At 51.8% G+C, this 12,257-nt stretch overlaps 1 protein-coding gene and 1 long non-coding RNA gene across 3 annotated transcripts in view; one reads left to right on the forward strand and one right to left on the reverse strand.

Moving 5' to 3' along the window:
* Positions 1-8,516: 8,516 nt before the first annotated feature.
* On the reverse strand, positions 8,517-11,607 carry CBLN1 (cerebellin 1 precursor). The gene is made up of 3 exons (XM_068956184.1): positions 11,178-11,607; positions 10,912-11,031; positions 8,517-9,980 (listed from the first exon to the last, which is right to left on the reverse strand). Exons 1-3 carry the CDS (start codon positions 11,436-11,438, stop codon positions 9,783-9,785), a joined length of 579 nt encoding a protein of 192 aa, XP_068812285.1. The 5' UTR covers positions 11,439-11,607; the 3' UTR covers positions 8,517-9,782.
* Positions 11,608-11,927: 320 nt separating this feature from the next.
* The window catches only part of LOC104146332 (uncharacterized), a 42,960-nt gene continuing 42,630 nt past the window's right edge, over positions 11,928-12,257 (forward strand). The window contains exon 1 of one of the 2 annotated variants that reach the window (XR_011143219.1): positions 11,928-12,000. This is a non-coding gene — a long non-coding RNA (uncharacterized lncRNA). The remainder of the gene's footprint in view (positions 12,001-12,257) is intronic. The other variant, XR_011143222.1, reaches the window with a different exon arrangement.

Consider the following 12,257-nt stretch of genomic DNA (forward strand, 5'->3'; position numbering starts at 1 on the left):
TTGGTTTTTGTTCCTGTGTTTAACAACATAGCAGTACGCCAACAAGCCTCAATAAAAACAGAGTAATAAACTTGCTAACTTAGCCTTAAGTGCAAATACAAAACTGGAAGAAACCTCCAGGTCTGTATCCTTTTCTTCACAAACACACAGCATTTGTCATATTGTCAAGATCCACCTTAAAAGTAGTAGATTGTTGCCCCATGACTGCTACTAAAAGAAATGTTTCAGTTTTTAAAAGGCCACTTACCCAGTGGTTTAAAAATAAAACAACCCTCTTACTTCTGTTATCCAGCTTGAAGGCATACGTGGTTGGTAAGCTTATGCTTAAGTGCTTTAAGTTTAAGAATATGAAGCACCTTGTTGCTTTCAACTGGATAAACATATTCTTCACATCAAGCACACTCTTAAGTGTTTTGCAAAACAGTAGGCTCCTCAACAGAATAACTATATATATCTATATCTATCCTGGGGAACCGATGAGAGATGCAGGTAGCCAGTGCTTCAGTCAACATTAACATATTTACTGGTTTCCAGTAGAGATCCTAATGCTGTATATCGACAGGGCTCTTCTAAATAAGAAAAAGTTAAGTTGGAAAAGGAAAAACACAGCATGAACTACCTATAAAGGTACAGGAGAAAACTGGAAAGCAGAACTGAGGGAAAGAATTAAGTTAATCTCAGAAGTAACAGAAAGTAGATGTACAAAAAGGCAGACACGAACCGAGTTAAAACAGCAGAGAGAGTCTGCACTTGATTGGCAAGACCGAAATACTGAGCTTTACAAGAAGAGTAAACCAGTTAAAACTGAAAAGTTGCACTACTGGTAGAGGAAACTCAGCAGATGAGCACCAGCACCAGAAGACCCGTAGAGAAAGCGTTTCAACACCTAAAGGATTCTACTTCTACAGCACGTTACCAATGTTGCAGGCCATGAAGTCAAACTGCTGTGGCAAAGGGTTTATAACTCTCCTACAAGAAAGAAGGATGCATGCTTCCCTTCTTCTGTGGTCATCTGTGGCCAGACCATACCCTGCTTGCTCTAAAGTTTTCAGTGCTCCCTATTGCATAACAATCTTTTTGCTTTGAAAAAATATTCTGTTTAACAGATGCAGAAGGAAATCTCTTGTACTCTTCCTCTGACACTGAGAAAGGACACAGGGGTAGCTTCAATCTGGCCACTATGTAAGAGCGTGAAAATTTCAATAACCTGGAGAGGTAAAAGGCTTAGTGAAAAGCATCCAAATCAGACAGGAACTCAATCAGCTGCTCTATGTACAACAGCCTTTGTGCGGTAGTATCCATTAGACACTGGCATACAGTATGACAGAAACACAGTCTGGTATGATATGCTGTCACCATTAAGGTAGGATATGACAGATATATTCAAAAAATATAAAATACATTCACACAACTTCAAATTAAGAGAATACATGTGAAGCCAACCTGAATAAAGAGCCCTCCTTTCTTTGGCGTATTCTGACATAATTGCACTAATCAGATCAGCTCCTAATTATATCAATTTAGAAACAACACCCCGATGTTGCATTTACAACATCTTCCAGATTTGCTCAAAACACATTACAACAAGGAGAACATTAAAAACATGGTTAAACATTAAAACAAAAATGATAACTCTGTGGTTGATCCATAGTTATACAGATTCATTTACCTTCCCAGCGGCTAAAGTGTAACCAAATGAGACTGCCGTTACCACTGACGTTAGCATAAAGTATTCACGACCAGACCTGCGGGTATTAACTAGCTGGCCAAGAGAACACAAGCATCAGTTTGCCTGGTTTCAAAGTAGCGAGTAAGACCTCGTGTCATGACCATCTCAGCCACAAAATTACAAGAGAACGCATCAGGAAAAAAAAATTGCATTTCTGTCCTTGATGCTGTGTTCTCCACTTTCTTGTACATGTTTCACTTCTCTTAAAACAACTCCAGCACCGTTCAACTGTTTCTTTTCCCACACAGGACAAGACATTCAAGTCTTTGATGCCATCCAAAAGACTGCTGGTGGGCAGAGGAGAAACATTTTCTTTACAAAACCATCTACCATTTAAAGAAAAATAGGAATAGATTTTTCTGCATCTTTAATAAAAGGTGATAAGTATTTTAACTGAGGAGAGTTTACCACTGAAACTACTGCATAAGTCCATATTTATCCACATCTTGGAAACAGTATAAAAAGAATTCAGTCAGCGTTATGTAAGGCCACAGGACAAATAAAAATAAGAAAATAAACTGGGAGAAGAGGAACATGGACTTGCATCTTGCACAGTTCTAGTCATCCAAATTATCCTTTTCTCATGCAAATATATCTTCTAGATGCAATGGCAGAGGTAATAGGACTGGGATGTATTTCTGTAACAACACCATTTCCTCACTACTGCCATAATGTCCCAAGGGCAAAATAAGTTGCAAAAATTTGCACTGCAATACAGCTATGCAAATTTACATCAGCAGAAAAATCTCATTTAACAACCCACTGGAATTTAAAACTGTATCTTCAACTCTGAGTACTGGCACCTCTAAGTTAATAATGAAAGATCCTGCTTTGCCAGTTAAAGAAAGAAACACTTCCTTTCAATGTATCTGTTCCAAAGCCATTTCTAGTCAATGGAGTCTTTCCACTGTATGTATTTTAGGGCGGTAGATATGACTATCACAGGCCAAAAATATTATGTTAAACCAGCGCTTCAGGACTGCCACTAATGTCTTAGCTTACTGTGGGAAAATAATTTAATTGAGTGTTATCAGAACTGTGTTATTTTTCATGTACATGATAAACTAAATGCAAAATTGGTAAGCTTATGCATACTAATGGTGGAGAATTGCTTGCTTTCCTCACAGGGCTCTCAATTAGCTTAATCAAGCCATAAGAGGGGCCTGGGAATTGCAGGAAATTCAGCGAAGATCTCTGCTCAGTACATCGCTGCAAGATGTTGGCCCTATGACAAGCTGCAGGGCAACCTGAGTTAGTATTTCTATTACACGTTCAGTAAGAACTAAGTCTCATGTCACTGTTATGGCCAGAATTGGTCCTGCCATTTCAAAAGAGATATTACCAAACTATAGGCTGCAACCGTCCATGTTGTAAGAACAATCAAGACCTTGGAAGGGCTCTGGAATGAAGAGTAAAATAGTGAGATTAAAGAGAGAGGAGAGGAACAATAAAAATCAGATAAAAAAGATAAATCGGGAGCTTCTGTTTCCCCACACCTCAACAGATGAAATCATAAGGAAATTCATGTCAGTTAAAAGATGGGAAATTCCAAGACCAGGTAAAGAAACGCTACAAACGTTCAACAGAGTTATGGGTCCTTGTCAACCATTAACGTTAGAACATGAGTCACATAGGCCCAGACACAAAGGTTGTGGAGAAAAATCAAAGAAAGAAGGAGAACTGATCCATGAGAGCCAAGTCTTGCAGCCCAGGTTTTCACAATTACTAAATCGGGAATAGCATCACATCAGTGGGAAAAAACGAAGTGCTTTTCTGTTCTTTATATGGAAATTTTATTTGCCAGGTCTGCAGATCAGGTAGCCTGACCAATAACCTGCAGTGTTCTGCAGGAAATTCTGAAGGAAAGAACTGTTTGAGTGAGTAAGTATGACATTTCTGAAAACATTTTTTTAAGACTCAACATTTTTATTTGATAACTGATTCTCTAAATAAGAGAAACAGGGAACTGCTTTGGTGTCAACAATGTTGAAATGAGAACTATTATGTAATCAGTGGCTTTCTTTTTTTTTTAAAAACGTAAAAGGTTGAGGATTGTGTTCATTTTCATTACAACATTTATCTTTTAAAAAGAGTTATTTACTACTGACACAGTTGGGAAACATTATCAGTATAGAAGAAGCTCAAGGAGGATGACCCTTACTGAAGCAGGATGACCCCTTACTGAAGGATGACCCTACTGATAGAGCCTAAAATATCAGAAACGGGTTAAAATTTATTGGCATGAAGTATAACAATGAAATGAGAATTTCCACTATAAGCTGGGTGAATATTAATTGCAAACAAGGAAGGAGTTATCCTGTGATATTCTAGTTCTTCAGTAAGTGTTGTATAGACAGAAGGGAAAAAAAAAAAGCACTGTTGTTGGATGTCTCCAGCAGGACATTTTCAGCACTTCCAATTGGAAATATAAACGAGGTTTGAGGCACTGCTTAGGTCTCTTCTAACATACTGTACACAATATAAATTACTAATATTAATGAAAATTAATCATATCTTCTGTCTTCATTTTGCTTAAAGTCTTCCAGCATCTCTTCCTCGGGTCTTCTTTCTTCTCATAGCTTGGCAGAGTTTCTCTCTCTGCCCCAAATAGAATTAGTCTCCAAAATACAGCAGAGGGGTATACAAGACAAGACATGAGGATAAGAACAATAAGAATAAATGGGTATAGCTTGCCACACCATAGTAGAGTGAAAATTAAAAGGTCTTTAATAACAAGAGTGCTAGTAGCAGCATTCTGCAAGGAAGGCTATTGACTCTGATTCCTTTTTGTTTGTTTGTTTGTTTGTTTGTTGGTTTTTTTAAGTCATCTATGCAAAAGAAGCTGGAGAGCTTTGGGTGGCCCTTTGCAAGTCTAGGTGCCTCTGTAACGACAGAACCATTCTCCAATAGCGCTACAACTCCCTCTCAGAGGAAAACGGCCCAAACAGCACTTTTCAGCACCGGAGCCAGGTCTCAAGTTCAGGAACTGTTTCATTCTGGAAATCCCATACTGTCAGAAAACTTTATATCCAACCACTAAAATTTAAAATAGCTCTCTACCATCTCCTCCCTCCAACACAGGTCTACAGCAGCAAACGGGCAAACAGCATCATTGATTTTGCTCAGCAGAAGGCTCATAGCTGCCATGGGGGGAGAGAGCTCTGCAGCCCAGATGTGCACAGCTGGTTACACTGGGATCAGCACTGCTGACCCATAGCTACACAAAGTGGAAGCATTCTGCACCACAGGAAGCCTGCAAACGCTATTGGAAGGTGGGAGAAACGCACTTAATTCAGATATCTCTAATGCAAGCAATACAGCTCAAGTCCACACTGGGTTTCCAGGCAGCATGTTCAGAGCACAGAAAAAAGCAATGCTCTACGGTGCAGTGACTGATTACTGCTAGCCTAGGTGGCACTTGCATATGCCTTAAGGTATAAGGCTTGTTTCACTCTCCACAAAAATAGAAGGCCTCTTCTCTCTGTGGGCAAGCAACAAGGCTACCTGCTTTAGAAGCCTTCTGGCAACTTCCAGCTGGCAGAGCATACTCTGTGGTCCCCCCTCCCAACCCTGCCCAAGGGGAGGCAAGAAAAGCAGTTGTGCAAGCCCTCCTTCGCTGGGATTTCAGCACCACAGGGGTTCCCAGTGTCTCAGCCTTCCTCCTGTCCCACCCCACCTCCCTGCCATAGGAGGTGCCTCCAGCCAAACTTTCTGACTCCCCTGCTCCCAGATGATGTCTCCAGCTAAGTGGAAAGGAGGTCACCTTCAGGGACACGGACCACAGATGGGCAGAGCTGAAGTTTACAGGACATTCCAGACTTGCTCTACCCAGTCCTTAAAGTACTGTCACCTCCTTCCCTCCTTGCCCCTAACACCCCACCTGGTGGCTGGCCCCACACAGTCCCACTGCACTTCTCTTACCTGTTGCAGATCTCCATCCAGCTCCCCTCCCCGAAAAGAGCGGAGCAGCAGGGTGGGCAAGATGCTCCTGCCAGGGGTGGCAGTGCCGTAGCCAAGATGTACTGCTACCCAAGATCCTGGAGCTGAGATGGCATCTCCCCTGCTCCCTGACCCCAGAGGAAGGAGCAGCTCCCCTCCGCTTGGCAGCAGCTCTGCCTCCGAGCTGAGCCTGCCTGGCGCATCACTGCCGGAGCACAAGCCGGGAGAAATCCGCCTGCACGGCTGGAGGGAGCCGACTGCCCGGCGATGCGCAAAGCTCTGCCTCTGCCTGCTCCTCAGGAGCGACCTCTTCCAAGCAAACTTATTGAGCTTCAAGCTGTACCTGGGGGGGGTACAAGAGGGAAAATTATGTTTTGCAATATGTATGCGCATTAACCATTCCCAGAGTTAACTGCATTTGACTTTCTTTCCTTTTAGACCAAACTTGCTGCTTCCTACTGGAGTTATTAATCTTTATATTCACATTCTTCATGCAGAACAGACTTGGTCTGCTTCTCCCTTTCCACCCCCTCTCCCCACACACGCTCCCTAAAAACCCAACAATTAACAGTGTGGATTTTTTTTTGTTTAATTCCCCTACATCTGTGTAATTATATTCACATTAGAAATCAATCAACTCTGGTCATTACCATTAGTGATACGCTCATAAACCAAACACTAGTCATGCTAATGAACTGAATGAAACATAATTTCTTGTTGTGTAAACCGATGCTCAACTCTAATCAGCAATAAATTCAATCAGACATTACTTACATCAACTGAAAAATATATTAAAGGCTCGTAACGAGCAATAACGGCTCGTTTTCGGGAGGCGAAGGAGCGATCCCAGGCGCGGGGGGCCGCCTCGGCAGTGCCACGGGGCGAGGGGGCTTCAGCAAGAGCCCGCCGCGGCCTGCGAGGGGAGGCGGCCGCCGGGGCAGCCGGGCCGGGACACCGCCCGGTTGGGCGCCCTGGCTCGCCCGCCCGCGCGCCGCGGCCGTTAGTGACCGTTAGTGACCGTTGGCGGCCTCCCGCCCGCTGGTGCGCGCGCGCGCGCGGGACGGCCGCGGTCGCAGCGGGGCGGCGGCCGGAGCTCCGGGGAGAGCCGAGGGCGGCCGCGGCGCTGACCCGCGGGGGGTGCGGGGCCGGCGAGGGCACCGGCCCCCGTGCCCAAAATGGCGGCGGGGCCTGCCCGCGGGCCGCGCCTGAGGCGAGCGCGGCGGCGGCGCCGCCCTGCCCTGCCCCGGCGCCTGGGGCTGCCGCGGTCACGCCGGGCAAAGGGATGGACCGAAACGGCCCGGCGGCGCCGGCCACCCCGTCCCGCCGCCTGCCACGGCTACTCGCCGGGCCCAGGCAAAGCGGCTGCCCCCGCAGCACCGGGCTGCCCTAGCGGGGCGCTGCCCGGCCCGGCCCGGCTCCCGCCCAACCCGCACTGGAAACCCGACGGGTTGGCTCGCGTTTGGTCTTCTCTCCTTGAACGCTCCCCCAAAAGTTGTCGTTTCTTCTTTGGGGAAGACGTCCAGATTTCCTGCAGGCCGCGGCGCTGACGCTGAGACCCCAAACCACGCGGGGGGGCGGGGGGCGCCCTCGCCTCTCCCCGTCCTCGCGGGCGCATCGGGCACTGCACGGCCCCGGCCGCGCCGGCCGCTCCTGCCGTAAGCCCCAAGGGCTGCCAGAAGGTGGAAGGAAGCAAGGAAAGAGCCCATCCCCTTCCCTGCAAAAGGGGGCAAAGTTCTGGTCTACGCTTTAAGCTTGGCCCACTAAAACCTCCCGGGAACCACGCAACGATGCGAGACACCCGTTAAAAAGAATACACACTCACTTCTAAATTCCCTGCTTTAAAATTAGGGGCAGAAATTCGAGGACAACGAATCCCTGGTACCGGCCGATGTTCGCACCGGCCGCACGCACGGCGCGGCCCGTCGAGGCCGCCCCGGCACCAGCACCGGCACCGGCCGCTCCCTCCCTCCCTCCCTCGCCGCCGCCGCCGCCGCCGCCGGCCCGGGGAGCGCGGTGGGACGGGGCGGGCAGCGCGGGCGCGGGCGCGTTTTGTGAGGGCGGCAGCGCAGTGATTTGCTGCGATGGGGGTAACACCGTTTCCAGCGTCACGGCATTAACGAGACTCTCGCGACCAGGGCAGAACTTTCAGCAGAAGGTGGCTTCGCGTTCAGGAAGGGGAGAAAAACCAAACCAAACCGGAACAAGCAAGCCCGGGCTCCGCACCTGCGGCCGCTGGCGGGCCACCCGCCGCGCGGCTCGGGCGCGGTCCGGGCCCAGAGCCAGCGGCCGCGGCGGCCGGTCGGGGGCCGCCCTGGCGCGGGTGATAACTCCGGGTGAAAACGACCCCACTGCCTGCCATTACCAGCCCTTCTTGACGCATCCGCGTCGGTCCCTGTACGGCGGCTGCGGGGCCCGGCCGGGGGCTCCGCGGGCCGCGCAGCCCAGCGGCTTGCGCCAGTTCAGAGCCGCGGGCGGCTCGGAGCAACGGCGTTTTCAGCCCTCGGCGCCGCTCGGAAGCAGGAGGCCGGGCGCGGCGGGGCGCTGGGTCGGTCGCGCTTGGACGTGGAGCCCGCGGCGAGGAGGGCTGCGGGCCGGCGCGGGAGCAGCGCGGCGCCGGGACCGGCCCGCCACCTGCGGATGAACAGAAAAAGCGTTGCTCGTTTTGCTGGTGTTAACACCACCCCCCCCCCCCCCAGGAGCTAATTAGATTCCTTCCTGGGAGCCAGTCTGAAAAAGCCGCGCGGCATCAGCTGTGCGGCAGCCGGGGCGCGGCGCAGCCCGCGCATCCCCCGCGCCCCGCCGCGGAGCTGCGCGCCGCCGCCGCCCCGCCACGCACAGAGCCCACGGGGTCATTTCACCGCTTTATTTCACGTTAAAGTTTAGATACAATCGAAATCCTTGTACGCACCTTTTAATAAAAGTAGTAATCTCTTTGAGTACTGCAAAATTATAGCATTTACATCTTTAAAAGACCGTTAACAAAATAATACTAGCAAATAAATACTACTAGCATCGAAGTATACATCGTAAGGTATTTTTAGACGGCTGTATAAAATGCGATCTGGTTTATAGAATATAATACAGATAAATGCTATAAATAACGGGTTATAAGATTCTGCGGGAAACTTCCTAGCACTGGGTCTGCTCCGGGCTGCCAGCCCCGCCCGGGGGGCTAGTGAGGGCGGGCCGCAGCGCGGGCCCCGCGCCTTGCGCTGCCCGCGGGCTGGCGGCCGAGCCGCAGCGGCTTTGCCGAGGAGCCCGGCCGCTGCTGCTGCGCCGCCACCGCCGCCGCCGCGGGACCTCGCCTCGCCTCGCCTCCTCGCCCGGCTACCTGCAGCGAGAAAGCTTATTTCTGGTTAAGAAAAATAAAAGTCCCATTTAAACTTTATTGAATTAAAGCAAAAATTAATTTTCGATATTCACACATATATTACAGAGTAATAGTAAAAGTTCAATATACTTCCTGGCGTTTAGTTGGGCCACGTTTTACAAGAGCAAAACAAGCATCAAAACATTTAGCAGCCTTAAATTTCACAATCACTCAGAATTACATAGAAATATTGAAATACTCTAGTCAGCCTTGGCTGTGAATAGTTCTTAGTGTATAAATTTTTCCTTTGCCAGCCAATATACAGCAAGAATTGCATTTTCCCTTTCATCATGGCATCCATGTATTCAAAAATACTTTGCTTTTTTTTTTTTAAACTCAGAGAAAGAGTCAAGATTAACATGTTTTAAAAACAAAACTACAAAATATGCTGTAAACGACAATGAAAATATCTAAAGTCTACTTGTGTGAGGCAGAAACCATGGCGGAAGGATGGCAGATTACACCAGTGACACAGAGATGGGAACTAATTTTGTGGGAGGAGAGAAAGGAATATAAATGGGGGTATGATCAATTATAGTGTTTCCCGCCTGTTGGCTGCAACACAACAAAAATAAGTAGTAATTCTTCAAAGCAGATGTACACAAACCTAAGCAGGATTTAGCTTCTTTAATATTTGAATGTAAAAAGTCTGCTGTCCACAGCTCTTTCACCCCAGCTACGATTCGGGAATTTGTAAGATACTCTCCGACTTGCTGCTCTCCCTCTGCTTGGATGAGAAGTTATTTAAAGCGGAAACACGAGAAATCCAGAGAACGTTGAATACTTCCAGCCTCCCATCAAGTTTCCTCTCTCCAGTTTTAGATAAGCTCTGTCTCCTTTCTCCATCTGAATCAGGACTCCATTGCTAGCAGCTTCTCGGGTCACATCTTGGTCCCCTGCAAAGGCAGAAATCACTGGCCACCCGTTTAGCATCAAACTCACCTAAAGAGCAAGATAAAACAAAGCTCTCTGTCAATTAAAGTCAGACAACGACACCGCCGGGGCTCACCTAGCAGGTGAAACGCTTAGTTAAGAAAGGGCCTCTTCTGACAGCTGAAACTCCAACCCCATAAAAATGAAATATCAATCCGAGCCCAGCTAAGGTATGTACTCTAAAGGAAGAAGGCTTTCACCGCTGTTTTAGACCGACAGCTACATCAAAACACCCGGTGCATATAAAACAGAGCATTGATCCTATTTTGAAGAATTTCAATGGGGTGCCTGTGTTTTCAGGCTATGAAAAGAGGTCTGCTCATACTTATTGAAAGATGGCTTTATGTGAAACCTCAGAGACAGACAGGAGCAGAGCCACAGCCGCCAGAGTCAGAGTGTTTGAAGTATATTCAAGAGGTAGTTTTCCTTTGTTAGGCAGCAAAGACAATATGTCACAACACAGTCAATAAGCTGTGCTCGGCTCGCGTTAATGATCCCAAAACTGCATATCCCACATTAACAACATAGTGCCTCCCCAGTCTAGATGCGTGAAGCCACTTGAACTAGTATGATGCTACATCTGTACGCTCACCTTTGCGATGGACAGGTCCGTGCTGACAGGTTTTCTATCTAGGTTAGGCTACTTGGCCGCAGGCCGATAGTTTATTATCCCTGCCTAGAGGGGCTCGTGCATCAAACCACATACAAAAGGTGCGCGCACGTACGGCTCACTGCGCACACACACGTCTGCATCCACAGCCAGACCCGAGCCACAGGCGCCCTCGCGGCTCTGGGCGTCGCCGCCGTCCCGGGCCAGGGCAGGGGCCCGGCCGGGCAGCGCGGCTCGGGGGGACGCGCGCTCCCGCGGCGGTGGCCCCGCGGCCCGGCCCGTCCCTCCCCGGGGGCCGCGCGTCCCGAGGCGGCGGCGGGCAGGGCTGACCTGGATGGTTTGCCTGTTGTACACTTTCACCACGTGAAAATTAAAACTGTAAATTCCTTTCCGGGGCGATATGAAAGTGCTCCTCTCCGAGTCGAAGTTGCTGCCGATGTTCACGAGTACCTGCAAGGAAAGGCGACGTGAGCATCTCGGCGGGGCGCCGCGGCGGAGCCGCCCCGGCCCCGCCGCCCTCCCGCGGGCAGGTCCCCGCGCCGCCCGGCAACTTCTCCCCCGCCGCGGCGGAGCGCCCCGCGGCCGCGCCGCCCTACCTGGTCGAAGTAGATGATCATGGTGCGGTTGCTCATCTCGGAGGGCTCGTGGTTGGTGCTGCGGATGGCGGAGAAGGCGACCTTGGCGCTGCCGGAGCGCACGGAGATGCCCAGCGCCGTGCCCGTGGGGTCGGAGGTGGGGTTGGAGTCGCACACCACGAGGCACTTGCCCTCCAGCACGATGGGCTCCGTCTCGTTCTGCCCGCACGCCAGCCACGCCGCGCCGAGCAGCAGCGCCAGCCCCAGCGCCGGGCCCCGCATGGCGCCGCGCTCCCTTCGCCCCGCTGCGCTCCGCTCCGCTGCGCTCCGCTGCGGCGCGCCCGGCTCCGCGCTCCGCTCGCTCCGCCGCTCTCTCTTTCAGAGCGGGGCGGAGAGCCCCCCGCCGGGGAGGAAGCGGCGGCGAGGAGGCACGGGAGCGCCGGCGCTCATGGCGCGGAGCGGTGCGGAGCCGCCCGCCCCGCCGGGCAGGTGCGGTGCGGTGCGGTGCGGTGCGGTGCGGTGCGGGCCGGGCAGCGAGGGAGGCGGCAGGCGGCGGCGGCGCTGCCGGGGCTGCCGGCGAGCACAAAGACGGCGCGCGGCGCCGCCCCGCCTCCCCACCGGCCCCGCGCTGGCGTCAGCGCCCCCGCCCGCCCGCGGCCCAACCAGCGCCCGCCGCGCGCCGCCGCAGCCAATGGCGGCGCAGTCCGTCTCTTGCCACCTGACGCCGGGGCTTTTGTTACGCGGGCGCGGGTGCAGGTGCAGAGCAGCCGCCCGCGCCGCGCCGCGCCGCGCCGCGCCGCGCCGCGCCGCGCCGCACCGCACCGCACCGCACCGCACCGCGCAGGTAGGCAGGCCTGGGGGCGCAGCAGCAGCGCGCGGTCTGGAGGCGGCGCCGCCGTCCCGCGGGGAGCCGCGGTGCGGTGCGGTGCGGTGCGCCGCGCGGGGCCGCGCCCGAGGAGCGAGCGTCCGCGGCGCGGTGGGGGCGGCCGCGGAGCGGAGCTCCGGACGACCGGCGCAGCGCTGCCGGCGGCCCGCGGGGAGGCGGTTTCTTGGGCTCTCTCCTGCGGAGGGAGCGGAGCGGGGGGCGCGGGGGAGGCGGAG

Source organism: Struthio camelus, chromosome 10, assembly GCF_040807025.1.
Source record: "Struthio camelus isolate bStrCam1 chromosome 10, bStrCam1.hap1, whole genome shotgun sequence".
Lineage (NCBI taxonomy): Eukaryota > Metazoa > Chordata > Aves > Struthioniformes > Struthionidae > Struthio > Struthio camelus.